At 39.9% G+C, this 15,787-nt stretch overlaps 1 protein-coding gene across 3 annotated transcripts in view; it reads left to right on the forward strand.

Moving 5' to 3' along the window:
• LOC122968856 (lipoxygenase homology domain-containing protein 1-like) overlaps positions 1 to 15,787 on the forward strand; it is a 37,235-nt gene that overhangs the window by 2,191 nt on the left and 19,257 nt on the right. The window contains exons 2-13 of one of the 3 annotated variants that reach the window (XM_044334358.1): positions 920 to 2,048; positions 7,350 to 7,464; positions 9,232 to 9,312; positions 10,523 to 10,707; positions 12,233 to 12,331; positions 12,450 to 12,598; positions 12,822 to 12,945; positions 13,082 to 13,332; positions 13,410 to 13,545; positions 13,732 to 13,892; positions 14,014 to 14,100; positions 14,725 to 14,860. In XM_044334358.1, the coding sequence (XP_044190293.1) occupies positions 1,316 to 2,048; positions 7,350 to 7,464; positions 9,232 to 9,312; positions 10,523 to 10,707; positions 12,233 to 12,331; positions 12,450 to 12,598; positions 12,822 to 12,945; positions 13,082 to 13,332; positions 13,410 to 13,545; positions 13,732 to 13,892; positions 14,014 to 14,100; positions 14,725 to 14,860 (2,257 nt within the window). In that variant the 5' untranslated portion in view covers positions 920 to 1,315. Of the gene's footprint in view, positions 1 to 919; positions 2,049 to 7,349; positions 7,465 to 9,231; positions 9,313 to 10,522; positions 10,708 to 12,232; positions 12,332 to 12,449; positions 12,599 to 12,821; positions 12,946 to 13,081; positions 13,333 to 13,409; positions 13,546 to 13,731; positions 13,893 to 14,013; positions 14,101 to 14,724; positions 14,861 to 15,787 lie in introns of those variants that run through there. The other 2 variants (XM_044334357.1, XM_044334359.1) reach the window with 2 other exon arrangements.

Genomic DNA, 15,787 nt, shown 5'->3' on the forward strand with positions numbered 1-15,787 from the left:
AATGAATACTTATTAATTATAAGTGTTAGAGGCTACATGCTCAAATAGCTGTATGAAATAAGAATAGTGGAAAGGGCTTTTGTGTCCCATGGTGATCAGTTTGAACTACTAAATACTCAACTTAATTTAAATTCAGTTAATCCTCCAGACATTATTGCACTCTAATTAGCTCTAATGTATAATTTAATAATAATTTGGCATTTTGTGAAATTTACTTTTTTTGCTGTCTTGTTGAGAATTAGATCGATACCTCTCTCATCTGTCTGTTAAATGTGAAGCCACGTTATCTTAGCTTAGCATGAAGACATTAAACCAAAGTTTAAAATAATCTGCCTAACAGCACCTCTAAAGTTCACTAATTAACATATTATATATTATGGTTTAATTTGTCAAAAAATATAAAACCACAACTTGTTGTGTTTACACTTTGATTTTTGTACAGATTAACATGTTAATTAGTCAAATTTAGAAGAGCTAGCTGTTTCCCCCTGCTTCCAGTGTTTATGCTAAGATAACTGCCTGCTGCTGCTAGCTTCATATTTAGTTTTCTACACATATAAGGAGGTGTCAATTTTCTCATCTAATTCTCAGCAAGACAGCAAATAAGCCCATTTCCCAAATGGTGAACTATTCCTTTAAATTGGATGAAATCTGCCATATAAGAAATAAATCAGTGCTACATGGATATTTACTCATTTATTGTAAATCTTAAGATACAGCCAATATGTTGCAAGTCGGTTTCTTGACAGGACTTGTCAAGGTTACAGGATTCATAAATGTGATTTGAATGTGATTTATACGCACATCAATGCTTTGTTATATCAGAATAGACAAAGAGGAGTAGTTGTAAGAGAGAGTTTGTGTATGTGTTTGTGTGTTTATTTGTGTGTGTCTGTCTATCTGTCTTTGTGCATGTGAGTGAAGGTAAAAGCGAGACACCCCCGGCCCGTAAAGCGATCCTGACACCATGAATAATGGAGAGTGCCGTGGCAGAGAGGATAAGTTCTCTGTGCAAGGCTCCTTTTTCACAGGGCTTTCTCCCGTGGGTCACATGAGTGCTGAGGTGACAGTAATTTTTCATGAGTAGTGTGTGTTGGTTGTATGGCCATACTACCCAGGTAGGACACATCCAGGCAGCCATCACTCCCTCTGCCTGTCCTGAGTCTGTGCCTGCAGCCGCACACACCCAGGCGGCTCTGAACCCCACGATCCCAGAACCTCCCTGCAGCCAAGGGTCAAATGAATTGTCTTACACTATTAGAAACTCAAGGCAGCACTTACGAAACTAAAGGCCAGGGAAGTGGATGAATAAAAGATGCCGTCGAAACAGAAAAAATCCACAGCTTCAGAAGAAACCGAAGAGGTTGATGACGAAGTGGAGGAAACGGAGCCAAAGTTAAAGGAGAGGAGCAACGATGTGACCTGTGAGGACACCACAAAAGGAGAGAAGGGTCAGAAGAAACACAAGAGCGCAGAGAGCTCCGACAATCAGGAGGCCTCAGAAAAGAGAGAGAAGAAGAAAGAGGGAGAAAAGGTAAAAGAGAAAAAGAAGAAAAAGAAACCAGATGAGGATGCTGAAGGTGGTGCTGTGATTGAAAATGAAGATGGAGATGGCGAGCAGAACAATAATGACCCCATCACCAATTCCAAAAAGGAAAAATCAGGGAAAGTCAAAGAGGAAGTGACTGAGGGAACAAAGGAGGAAAAGAAGAAAAAGAAGAAGAAATCCTCCACAGAGAATCTAGAGGGGGACGAGGAGATGGGGTCCAAGGACAAGAAGTCTAAAGACGGCAAGAAGAAGAAGAAGTCTCACAATGATGATGATGAGGAGCCCTTGATGGAGGAGCAGGAAGAGGAGGAGGACTCAAAGAAAAAGAAAAAGAAGAAGGCAAAGAAGGGATCTGCTGACAGTGATGAAGATAAAAAGAAAAAGGGGAAAAAATCCAAAAATAAACAGGTGGACTATGCTGTGATCTACCAGAACGAGCTGCTTAACTACCACACAGACTCATCTGATGGATATGAGGATGACTACTACAAAAAGAAAGGTAAGGATTTGTCATTGTTGAGCAGACAGAGAAGCCTCAGATGATGCACGTAAGGTAAGTCTCAGCTATCTTACATACAGTATGCACCTACCTGTTGAAGTGTACCACCCGATTAAATCTTGGATACAGGTTTCCTCTGGTACCCTTTAGTTCTCAACAAGAGCACCCTGGGGAATCCCTCTGTGATTGTTCTTGGGTGAAAGCTCAGTTATGTTCCACATGAATGGAGCCAAACAGAGGCTCGGGGGTAGACAGGTGCTGGGTGCTGTCCCAGTCGCAGTGGCTAGGAGCACGGCCGTGAGCCAGAGGAATTTTCTTTAAGCAGATCAGAGGTTCCCAAACAGGGGGGGGACCAGAACTGACAGGAGGCTGCAAATTATTGTATTCCTCAGTGCCATAGACCTCCTTTGTTGTTCAAAAAATACTAAAAAAACATGGCAATGAGCCACATCGTTGCACTTGTGTCATTCCTGAACAGTATGAGCATGTTAGTTTGTTTAGAAACGGCTCAAAGACTAGTAGCAACAATAATGTTTTCAGTCTCCAAAGAGTAGTTCTGTGGAAGGCAGATACAGTTCTGGGTTACAGTGCTTCGTTAGCTTGTGGTGCTACGTATCACAACTTCTTGACATCGAACTTCAGTAACAAAGTGAAGAGGTTGTGATATGTAGCACAACAAGCTAGCAAAGCTCTGTAAATGGAACCATGTTCCTGCACATGCTCAGTGACATCTGTCTTACACAGAACTACTCTCCTAAGACTGAAAACATGATGACTGTTATTTGGAGCCGTTTCGAAACAAATAAACATGTCCATATGCTTCAGGGCCAAGGAACACGTCACCCAGTGCAACAGAATGGCTCACTGATGTGTTTTTAATGGTTTTTGGACAAGGGAGGTCTACGGCACAGAGGAATAAGATATATCAGGTTTTGGATACACACACAATACTTGTGAGAAGAATCAGCTCATTGTTGGTTTGGCAATTCCGGAAATTCTGACAATACAGAACAGAAAAGATATAAATTTCTAATTACTGATTACAGGTGTAAAATTACTTTAATGCAACATTAGTTCTGTGTAGCTCAGCTGTGTTGGAGCTGAGTTAGACCACCATCCAATGAAAGTCATCAATAATGTTTGTATCATCATTTGGAAAATCTTATCTCAAAGGTCTACTTACTACCTTTTTGTGAGCTTTCAAACACATTTGCAGTTGAAATCTCTAGAAAAAGCTACATTACTATGAATCTCCAAGCTCAAATCATTTAAAATGTTAAAGAGGTTGGTAACATGCGCAAAAGTTGTACTGTGTGAATTTAGCACTGACTCAGTAATTTACATGAGTTACTGCTGATGCCCACAAACAACTATTTTTTTTTTTTTTAATCAACACAACATGGAAAAGTTTTTAATAAACATCTGCCAAGTCACAAAATGTTAATTGACAACATATTTCATTTGTTTTCCTGACAACTCTCCTGGGCAATATCCGCTTGTAACAACTAAAACATGATGTTGTGATAATAAAACATGATTTTATTACTGTGTTTAGACACTCAGCACTTTGTTAAGGTTCTGGAAAGATTCTGGTCTCATGTAAATATTTAAAAATTTGACAGACTTTCAGCACAAGACAGGAAGTATTTACTTTAAAGCTAAACTGAAACCACAATTTTTCCTTAACCTTAACTAAAGTGTCTTTGTTGTCTAAACCTAAAACTCCAGTCTCCAGTATCAAAGTTCTTCCTTCCTGAACTTATTTGGCGAAACAAATTAGTAGCATATAAATGTAATTTAGAGGAGACAAAGTTGCCATAAAGGAGCATTGATAAAGTACAGCACTCAGCTGAATTCAAAGGAGTTTTGAATGAGGAAATTGTGCAACACACATAAAAGAGCACTGTATCTTTTTTCCCCATCATGTTGACAGAAAAAGTGCCAAAAATGTGACATTTCAGTCTTTACGCCATCTTCACTTCTACCACACAAGAACTGCTTTAGTTTAATGTACTTTTAGCTCCTCATCTGCAGTGCAGATGATGAAAGGAGTAGTAAGTATCATTGTTGGCTGGACCAGCCACAGACCCACCCCAAAACTGTGGTTGACCGTGAGTGACCAAGTGCCTGAGTGAGTGATGAAGTTACACCATTGATCAGCTGGCTAAGTGTTGGAGGCTGTTGCTCTTTCAAAATGAATTGGCGCGAGATGATGGAAGTGGAGGATAGCTGAACTAACACCAGGATGCAAACTTTTTATTTCTGACATTTTCACATCACAAATGATGAAAAACACGAGATTTAAAACATGAGTCTTGCAGGTAAAACGTGAGACACGTGTAGGCTCTTATATCGTATGGGGCAGCTGCTCTGGTGCACTTGATTTAACTGTAATGGAGATAAGCCTCTTGAATTTGCACCCAAAATGCTGTCAGAACTTTCATTTACAATTTCAACTGCAGCAGAGTTAAAACACCCCAAAAAACCATCACCATCTGACAAAACACTCAATACTGAGTGAAAAACGAGAGACATCCGCAGAGAGAAACAGATGAAAAGAGCAGGGGCAGTTAACAAATCGGTAATTAGAATAGCTATAATTAGAATTAAAATAAGTTCTCTTTCAAATCAAACATCCCAAGATGTGAGTGGAAAGTATTGTTCTTGCAACTGCATTTATAACTTTTTTTTGACTTAAACGTAGCTTAACCATGTCATGTGACATGTTACTTCAGTACACTTTACCTGCAAATATTACTGAGACTACTACAGAAAATTGCAGATGAACACTTAATATCCAGGAATTCACATTATAGACACTACCACTGATGACCCCTGTAACAAACTGACCACAGTTTCACACACTGACCATACACGGTCCAGCCATATACTAGGGTTTGACTTAGTCTTATTGAGCATCAGTGTCAGTGATACATGTCTGTGTTCACGTCTTTGTTACGTCTGTGTCTGTCTCTCCAAGGAGTTTATCAAGTCTCAGTCTTACCAGGCCAGTGTCTATCTGTTTTTATCAAGTGTCTCTCCTTCTCTTTAATCAGCTTTTAATGGCTCTGCTCACTGTTAATTAGATCTCTATGTTCCTTTGGTCAAATTACTCTTTATCAGGCCTCTGCTTCTCCTTTTCTCCTCTCCTGGATGTTTTTTAAGCAATCAGTCTCTCTGTAGCATTCTTATCTTACTTATCCTCTACTTCCTGTTCCTTTTTTTCCTTTATATAGTGCAAGATAAGTGATAAACATGAGAACACATATGACACGAGACAGTACAAACGGGAGAAGCAAAGAGACAATAACCCAAAGAAAACAACAACATGAACAAGATAATAAAAAATTAAAATAAATAAATAAAATTTTGGCTTAATACTAGATGCATGTGTGGTGTGTATGTGTGTGCTAGTGTTAGGTGTTATGTGTCATGTGTGGGTGTTATGTGTGTTTGTGTGTAACGATATAGAGGGGAGAGAGCAGAGGGGACAAAAGAGAAGAAAGAGTAAAACGAAAGCTGCTGTTGGGGGGATCTCTGGTTGGGTCCCAGGGACGAAGAGGCGCCAGGGTGAAACTAGGATGAGTCAGGACAGAATTTTTTTCTCTCTCGTCCTCTCCACTCCTATCCAAACACTTCTTTTTATAGTTTGTTTGCTTGTCAGTCCATATTCCCCTTTCTCTCCTCCTCCCCCTTCCTTGCTCTCGTTGCTCTCTCCTGCTTTAGTTCGCTCCCAGACCTGTAGGAGGTTGCTGGCCTGTTGCAGGTCAGATACCCTTTAGAACAGCCCCCACCCCTACAGGAGGGGTCTGAGAAGCATCTTTCTATTTTAAGGGGGGATAAACAGGGAATAAGCCCTCAGACACCAAGCTGTCCAAACCAGTCAAGACACCCTCAGCCACCTGCGCCCGGTATGAGATGAGCCCATCATGCAGAGAAATTAAACATAACAGAAGATAGATAAATAAATATTCAAACCAGTCAGTAAATAAAATAAGTAAATAGAAAAAAAAGGGAAAAAAATAATAATAATCAGCACATTATAATAATAGTAATGGTTTAAAATGTGGGGGGGATACCAATATCATCATCTTCTCATTTTAACACATGTAATAGCAAAAAATAATAATCATCATCATCGTCTGTATGAAAACCTCATCGTACTATTATACTATTATATTACCAATAATATCTATATGATAATAATATTAATCAACATCATAATCATAATACATTTATGCTTTCCTTGATGTTTTTTTTTAAATTGATCTACACATATTCCAATGTATTAACTCATTTAGTTCACCACTTCTCTTATCATTAACGCAAAACATTGCTTTCCCTACAGGCAACCAAGTCTAACACTCTTTATGCCATTAAAACAGTCCTCCTCTGTTAAGACTGGAAACCATTTTATCCTCCATTGTTTCTGTGACAAAGAGAGAGAGATAAAGTTCAACGTAAAGTCCCATAGCTTGTGTGGGTGTCCCATACCTTCCAGTTCTTACATAACCCCACAGGAGAGAAGAGTAATGCAGCAGGACTATAGAATTACCATTGTATAAGCCGAAGCTATTGAGTCACAGGCAACAGCCAATAGCTGACTAATCTCCTGCTGAAGATTTAATGTTGTTACTGTAACTCAAACAAAGGAAGTTTCACAGGTGTGACTTTTAAAGGCCTCTCCAACAAAACGCTAACTCTGTGTGTAGATGATGGAGATCACAAACTATTTGGTGAGTCATTGTCAGCTGCTGGGATTCATGGTAATAAAAATTAAATGAAAAGTTACTGACTAAATACGAAGATCAGCCTATAGCTACAGACCAAAAGCAAGAATTACCTCTGTAAACTAAAAGTGCAAATTCCCAATATACAAACACCCAAGATGACACAAACTCAAGCAGAATTTACAGATTCCTAAGTTGCCATCCAGTTTACCTTCCCATTAACGTGGTGACTTGGTCAGACGAAGAGACACATATGTGAAATGTGAGAGAGGCTTGACTGGTGCATTACACCAGACATGGATTCGCTGCAGATTCGCCGCATTGAATTCCCTGGCAACTGAGCATGGAAGGAAACATAATGCTCCCTAATGTTTATAGATTATTTGACACTGTCTGAGAATGTGACTTTGGGTTTGTCCTTTTGTTCAGCTTTTTACTCTTGAGATGATTGAGTATTAGATGTTTCAGATTCCCAGCCCGCCATTAAGAGATTGTGCATTTCTGTTGTGATGTTGGCACACATTTTCATCTCTCCTTCTCTTTGTAATTTCTATTTTCCTCTTTCTTCCAGTGTATGAGGTGGTCACTGTCACTGGTGATGTAAAGGGAGCTGGGACTGATGCTAATGTGTTTGTTACTCTTTTTGGAGACTTTGGCGTCACACCCAAGGTTCACCTGGCAAGCAAGTGAGTTTTAATAAGGAAGACTCTTTAAGACCCTCAATAAATCTCTCTGCTCTGATTCTTTCAATACTTTTTATATCAAGCTTTAAATGTAATATTGTAGCTTTGAGTCAATTGGATTTCATCCTGTTTCATTTCGTATAATCAGAAGTTTAGATACTTAAACGCAAGAACAATATTCTTTTTCTGTGTCAGTTATTAACTGTTAATGTTTTCTATTCCTTTGATCTTTCAGCACAGAAAAGAGGTATAATATATTCAACCTGATAAAGAATGGTTATGATTCTGTCCTTGTGTTGGGTTGTATTGTGCATATAACACTGTATGTGAGAGCATTCAGCATTAACCTGATGCCTGTAGACTCAATCTGCACACCAAGAATCTCATTAACCTGTTTGACAAAACCATATTGACCTGATATGAAATTGAAAATCCTGTTTATAGCAGAGGTCGGGTTATGGTGCAGGAATCTCTCTTCTATACAGTCGTATAAAGTGTCGGACACAGAATATCTGGAGTAAGGAGGAACTATGTGGCATGGCCGGTCTTCTTTTCCATTCAGAGGCAAATGAAAGAAGACCACGATGTCATTTCTGTGGATGATCAAATGACTCTCAGGGGATCTTATCAGCAGCAGGCTCCCTTTATCTCTGCACGCTTTGATTGACAGATAGGGTTACCTGTGCAGCGTATAGGATATACCAACTTATTGTGAGCCACACTGGACCGTGTCACCCACACCTTGTGTTGGTCTCATTCATCCACTTTAGACAGCATCAACATGCCATGTATTCAGTATCTCCATGCTGTGTGACTGTCGGGTTGCTCAGCTGAGGAAGTACCATACATGGACGTTGATGAGTTTTGACATATAATAAACACAGCGCATAGTAAGGAGTTTCACCTTACTCCGATATATATCAGGTCCTGCCTGTATTGTGTAATGATCGATTCGAACTTTACAACATGATACAGGTGAGGGAGGGTTGCTATGGATTCTAGCATATTTGCCCGATTGAACGATCGAGGCAGATTAAAGATGCAACTCTTTGGAAATTCAGTGTAATTACAAAACATCCAAATTGCATGAATTCCAAAGTTTGCATTGGTTTGCTTTTCCTCATTTCCCAAAGGTGATTTTAGACAGAAACAGAGAATGAGGGCATGTATTCATGTGTGCCAGACAGTATTTAATTCTTGGCAGTTTTTTTACAGTATATGGCACTGTGCACCTCAATTATGTGAGCCTTGGCCTTGTCCGTGGGTTGAGCATTGAAGAGAGAGGAGAACAGATGCAGATGTGGGTCAGAGACAAAGCCAGGTATTCTCTGTTAATGGAAAAGAGGGTCTCCGATTCACTGTGCTTGGCAGAGGGGGTCTGCTGTGCGCACAGGCCCGGTTCGTCTCAGTAAGGGGTGGAAGTACGTGGAAGAGGAGGGGGGGAGGAGGGAGCGTTGAAGTGGCCAAGGTTTAGGAGGTTTCAGATTATACGACTGCCATGAGACCACCAGTGTACCCTAAGCCGGATCAGTCAGGAGATGTAATTTACTGTTCAAGAGTTCAGTTCCTGTCTGTCTCGACTGTGTCTCTTCAACCCCCTGTAATCTCTCTCAATCAAATAGAGCATCTGTATGTCTCTTTCTCTCTCTCTCTCTCTCTCTCTCTCTCTCTCTCTCTCTCTCTCTCTCTCTCTCTCTCTCTCACACACACACACACACACATACGCTACATATCTCCCAAATTCATTTTCCACATTTCCTCAATTCACAGAAGCCGAACTGCATTTGAGAAGAACAAGACTGATGTTTTCCGTATCAAAACACACTACGTGGGGCCTCTGAAGAAGCTGAGGTAAACTGTGCTGACTGTGATCTGTAAAAACCTATATATATATATATATATATATATATACTATAATGCCCCTTTGACGTTTGCCTTTGACGTTTGCTTTGCTGCAGGAGATACTGATAATGCACAGCTACAGGTCACTGACAGCTCACAGTTTATACTTTATAGTTATACCTCACACAGGATAACAGCAGCTTAAAACGGGGATCACACAGGAATATTTCTCACTTTTTTCCCAGCTGTGCTGGCCATCAAAGGATTTCATCCAGTGACAGAAGGTTAAGCCCCATCTGTTGTTGGGAGTTAGTGTCTTACTCCAGAGGAGTTACATCACAGCCACCAGACGTGAACAGTGTCATGAGGCAGCAGGATGCATTTTAAAGTCTCAGATTGCAGAAAGTAGACATGCTGCACTATGGCTCAGAAAATGTAGAACTATGTTGCTCTTTTTCCTCAGTATGTTCTACAATATTTGACAAAACAATCCCAACGCAAGAGCCTCTTGTTTCAAATTTTCTAAACGTGTCACACCATGTTGATCAGTGAACAATTTGCTCAGCTGTCATGGAGATGGATCTGTTGTACTAACAAACAAACAACTGTGCACAATCCATCTGTGGATGAAGACTGTGAGATATGGGTGTTATCTCATAATAAGCCAGTAAGTGGATCTGGATTTGGGGTTGTTTTATCAAACTGCTCTTTACAAGGTCGAGAATGAACTTTTATGTCTGTAAAATTTTGTTGTACTAGACACTGACAGAGAGGTCAATCCATAAGAAATAGTTTTAGATTCCTATTTTACTTAAATAATACTCACCAATATAGATAATACTCACCAACAGATATAATATCAAGCAGAGGGATACTAAGGCTAGTAATGTTGGAGAATGGAGACTTTTCAGCTCATATTAAACTGCAGCTATATCATCCTGCAGCAGAATTAACCAGATGTGCTGTTGATATGGCAGTTATTCATAAATTGAGTGCATTATTCATGTATGTTATTCGTAGTCAGTCCTCATATTTCTGATGTGTCTGAACCGCAACGCTTGAGGACAAATAGCACCTGCATCTCTTCTTAACGTTTTGTTATTTATCAATGCAAGAATTAAAACAAACTCAAAAAAAAAAGGATTTGCGCATGTGCTATGTTATGATTACCTGCTAGGTGAATTCATGTCACATTATGAAACTATTTTGATTTCCCCAGGATCGAGCATGACAACACAGGGATGAATGCCAGCTGGTTCTTGGACAGGGTGGTGGTGACTGACATGAACCGGCCCCATCTGCGCTTCTATTTCGCCTGCAACAACTGGCTGAGTCGAGAGGAGGGTGACAACTTGTTTGTCAGGGACCTGCTGGGCAGCTTGAACCCCATGGACGTCCCAAAATGTAGGTCACTCTAGGACAAATTCATAACACAAAACAGAAACAAAGGTTCACCAAGGTTAAAACAAAATAACAGTGGAATACAATTCCAAACGCCTTCACTTTTACGGGAATTTAACCACATAAATATAGTCCAACTGAAATTATAATGCTTATTTGTCTTTCTGTAACAGAACACAGATCTGCTCTGTAAATCATGTCCTTTGCTCGACTTTGAGAAAAAAAAAAACAGTACCCAAAAGATGAAGAAAACTTCTTTCCATAGAGCCAATCAAATTGTTTAATTTTAAGCCATATTTGCAATCAGTAACATCACCTTATACGGCCAGATTAGCCTGCCAAACAAGAGCCACAGTTTTTGAACAACAACCCACATTAGATTTTAGATAATGTCTCCATCTGAACTACAAACATGGACATGTCTTTTCCTGCATTGTAACTTACTGAATGAGCAACCAAACAAACATTCAAAGGGTAAAAGTGCACTGTTAATGTAAGTTTGCAGGCTAAATAACTAAGTAGCCAGTCAGCCGCAGCATATTGAACAGCTTAAAAACTTGCCTGTTGCAAATATGAAGATCAAGTTTAAATACCGGTGCCCTTATCTCTCCGTTTCTGTTGACCTCTCTGTCAATCACACACCCCCATTCAGAGTGAAAAAGGATTATTACTGATGCGTGCAAAGCCTTTTTTTTTCTTCATTTCAATCATAGAAATATTAACAACTACTTTAAAAATGACTTTGACATGATTTTTGACTGCAAAAAAGTGATTGCAGCTGAATTTTAAATTGCCCAAAAAAGCTGGCAAATGATTTGGTACTCAAGCTTAAGTGACAATATTCTTCATTTTGTTGATTACAGATGATAAGTATGGACTTTAAGTGTAGGAAGACATTTCCACCTATCACCTCACCTCATATTTGACACTATAATATTTAGTGAACTACTGTTTTTTACAAATTTAATTTTGCACCATAAATTATCTTAGTATTCATCGAATTAATGGAACCATGTAGATAGGTATTTTAAAATCTGGGCACCATCAATACCAGACAAAACACTTTTTTTTTACAAACTTGCTGCTATCAGTGCCGTCTGTCTGGCGCATGATAGCCCACAGATCTTCCTAATGTTTCAGGTTGTAATTGAATTCCATCCGAGTGTAATCCTCAGGTAAACTAGCCCATGTGCCCTCTGTTGCAATGTGATCTAACATCTCGATACCTGAAGTCAGTCAAGCAGAGCGTCGTGAAGCCGAGGCTCAGAGAAAGACAGGCTGTGCTGTTAGGGAGTGGTCACAACAATATGGCTGTAACAAACACAACACACACACACACACGGTTATGAATATTTAACCTGGAAACCGTCTCAGTGTGGATTAGCAAGGAACCTGCATAAGGACAATAGAAAAGTCCATCCGGTAATTATGAGTGGTGATAATTATGTAACTTGTCCAGGCAGTAAATTGGTTTTGGTATGTTGTTTACATACATCAATCACCCTTCGCATTATAATTTGTTTTGCAGCGAATAAATACATAGTGAGTGTGTTCACCGCTGACATGAAGGGAAGTGGAACTGATGCTGATGTCTTCCTGAATATCTTTGGAGAGAATGGCGACACAGGTGACACTGATACTGACACTGTGACCACGTAGCTGTTTTTAGCTAATATTATATCCTCACTATGATTTCAGTGTGTTTCATTCCCATACCAAAATGCTTTTTTTTTGTATTTTGACAGGAGAGAGACGACTGGACAGTGACAAAGACAACTTTGAACGCGGCTCAGAGGACAAGTTTACGATAGAGGCTCCAAACTTGGGAAGGCTGAAGAAAATCACCATTGGCCACAACAACAGAGGTTCATCAGCTGGATGGTTTTTAGATAAGGCATGTACTTCCTACACATTCATATGCATGTTTCATGCTCATGCACAAAAGGAAACATGTCTTAGTTGCTGCCAACACAGCTTCAGTCCTATTTGGCTTTAAAAAAAAACTTGAAAACATCTGTATTTATCATATTTCTCCACTAATTTCTCCAGATTTTTCCTTTAAATTGACACTTGTCTGTACATACACTTATGTTGGTACGTGCTATGTGTCTGTCCAGGTGGTAATTGATGACATGGGGAATAAAGAAGTGTATGAGTTTTCAGTTTTTCGCTGGTTTGCTATGGATGAAGATGATGGCAAAATACAGAGAGATGTATTGGTTGGATCAGTAAAACCAATGGGTGAGCATATTGCCCCTATGGATAAAATAATTTATATTGCATAAGGAAAAAAATCACATATCATTCCATCTGAATCAGTGATAAATTAGTGGTTTTATGTGTTTTGCATCTAAATGTTGCTTCTGCATCTACATAGGGATTATATACAATGTACAAGTGATGACTGGAAATGTGAGGGGTGCAGGCACCAACTCAAAGATCCACATGGTCATGCATGGCTCCAAGGGCTTAAAAAACAGCGGCAAAGTCTTCCTGGAGGGCGGTGCTTTCGAGCGAGGTCTCATCGACATTTTCAATGTGGAGATTTGTGAAGTGATCAGCCCGCTCAGCAGGGTCACCATTGGACACGATAATGGAGCTGTTGGTGCCGGATGGTACTGTGAAAAGGTACTTCACATCTGTTTCTGGTAACAGAGTGATTCTCAAAGTGTCATTCACCCAACGTGCACCCATTTCCCTTCTAGGTGGTGATATACTGTCCATTCACGGGCATTGAGCAGACGTTTCCGTGCGGGAAGTGGCTGGATGAAGATGAGGGGGATGGACTGATTGAGAGGGAGTTGTATGAGATGGTCTCTCTCAGGCAGAGGAAACAAAAGAGTGGGTGGCTTCATTCTCCCCACAGATCTCTACCTAGTGAAAGAAAAGGAAATCACACATATTCTATTTACAGAAAAATAATTCAATTAAGTCACATTTTACTGAATTATATCCCATGCTGAAAACAAGTTGATTGCTGATTAAGAGTAATTTCAATTCTTACAAACTACTCTTCTTTCTCTCCAGAGTACCCATGGTCCTTGTGGATTTGGACCTCAGATGTTAAGGGGGCAGGAACAGATGCCCAGGTGTTTCTGCAGATCTATGGAGAGAATGGCAAGTCCGATGAGATCAAACTGGAAAACAACTCAGACAGTTTTGAACAAGGCCAGCTTGATAAATTTTCGGTAAGACCTTTTCCTTCTTCCACAATTTAGTATGTTGATATATGTAAAGAAACATATGTAAATATTCAGAGAAATCCTTTTCAAAGTTTCTCTTGTTTTTTACTTTTTGAATGCACTGTAGGTTGAAATGCCAGACATCGGAAGACTGCTAAAAGTGCGCATCTGGCATGAGAAGAGACATCCATTCGCTGGCTGGCATTTAGCGAGGGTGAGACCCATTGCTCTGTCTGTTTGATCTGTAAGTGTAAGCTGTTAAATCTGTTGTATTGTGTCCCCTCGGAGCCCTGAGTCAGACACTGAATTAGAGTTTAATCTTGCACCTGATCTCAGAAACAGAGAAAAAGGACAATGTGTAAATTTAACCCAATGGAAATTGTTTCACACACAAAAGTTATGTTAATTATTGGATAGATTGTTGTGAAATTTGTTGCAGAACTTTATGTTCCCCACAGGATCCCACTTGTGATTACTCTGATGATCCCTTAACTTTTTATCCAGCGCCATCTTCAGGTCTGAATTTGAATTTGTCCATTGCTTTGGTTTATGACCAAATACTTGCAAAACTAATGACATTCCCATCAGCCTCAGCTGTACACAGCTGCATTTAGCGCTAATTAAGCATGCTAACGTGATAAATAAGCATGGTAAACATTACATCTGCTAAACATCAGCATGCTGGCCTTTGTGAGAATGCCAAGTCTTGTTTAATTGTCTTGTAAAATGCATTTTAATATCCCTGCTGCTTGTTTGAAAAGTATATGAACTAGACATGAAGATGAAGATTTGTATACACATAATATATGATGACACTTGAGGGTGTGACTTTTCGCAGGTCACTTTGCTGAAGACCCTGACGATGGAGAAATATTCTTTTGAATGCGGTCGTTGGCTGGACATCAATGAAGATGACAATGAGATCACCAGAGAGCTGCCAGCGACTGGAGCGCTCATTGATGAGCCGCTGCCCTGTAAGACACACACACAGAGGATATAAAGTGAACCAACAGTCAGTGCAGATACCCAGACTCTATGTTAATGAAATAGTTTCACACTTTCCTTTCTTGCTGTGTTAGATGAGAAGATTGATACCGTCCTCATGTTGTACATAAAGTAAGAGCTAGCCGGGAGACAATTAGCTTAGCTTAGAAGTCACTGCACCCGGCTAAGAAATTGTTGCACATTACCTAGGTTAGTATAAACTAGGTTATATGCTGTGGTCATGGATGTAAAATAAATGAGACCTGGAAGTTGTAATTGCACAGTTTGGGCACTATGTCAAATTGGTGCACTTCCTGGGGACTTGGCTGTGGCTCATGAGGTAGAGTGGGGTGTCCACTAACAGTTGGTCATTCAATCTCCCCCTCCTGGCCACATATCGGAGTGTCCTTGGGCAAGATACTGAACCCAAAATTGCCCCATGCATGGTAGCTTGCTGCCATCAACGTGTGAGTGTGAATGGGTAAATCAGCACATATGATTAGTGCCAAAAAAAACTGTAAAGCTTTGGACAAAAGTGCTATATAAATGCAGCCATTTACCATTTAAAGGTGCAGTCTGTAGAATTTAGTGGCATCTAGTGGAACGGACTTGGCTGAAATAGAATATAATATTCATAAGTATGTTTTAATCAGTGTATAATCACCTGAAAATAAGAATTGTTGTGTTTTTGTTATCTTTAATGAGCTCTTTATATCTACATAGAGAGCAGGTACTCTTCCACGGAGTCTGCCATGTTGCACCGCCATGTTTCTACAGTAGCCCAGAACTGACAAACCAAACACTGGCTCTAGAGAGGGCCTTTAGCGTTTTTGCAGCGTCTGTAGGTTCTCCTACACAATTGGAAGTGGAGGTATTCAGTTGGTTGCAATCTGGAACCTCACCACTAGATGGGCCTA

This window comes from Thunnus albacares, chromosome 18 (assembly GCF_914725855.1).
Source record: "Thunnus albacares chromosome 18, fThuAlb1.1, whole genome shotgun sequence".
NCBI lineage: Eukaryota > Metazoa > Chordata > Actinopteri > Scombriformes > Scombridae > Thunnus > Thunnus albacares.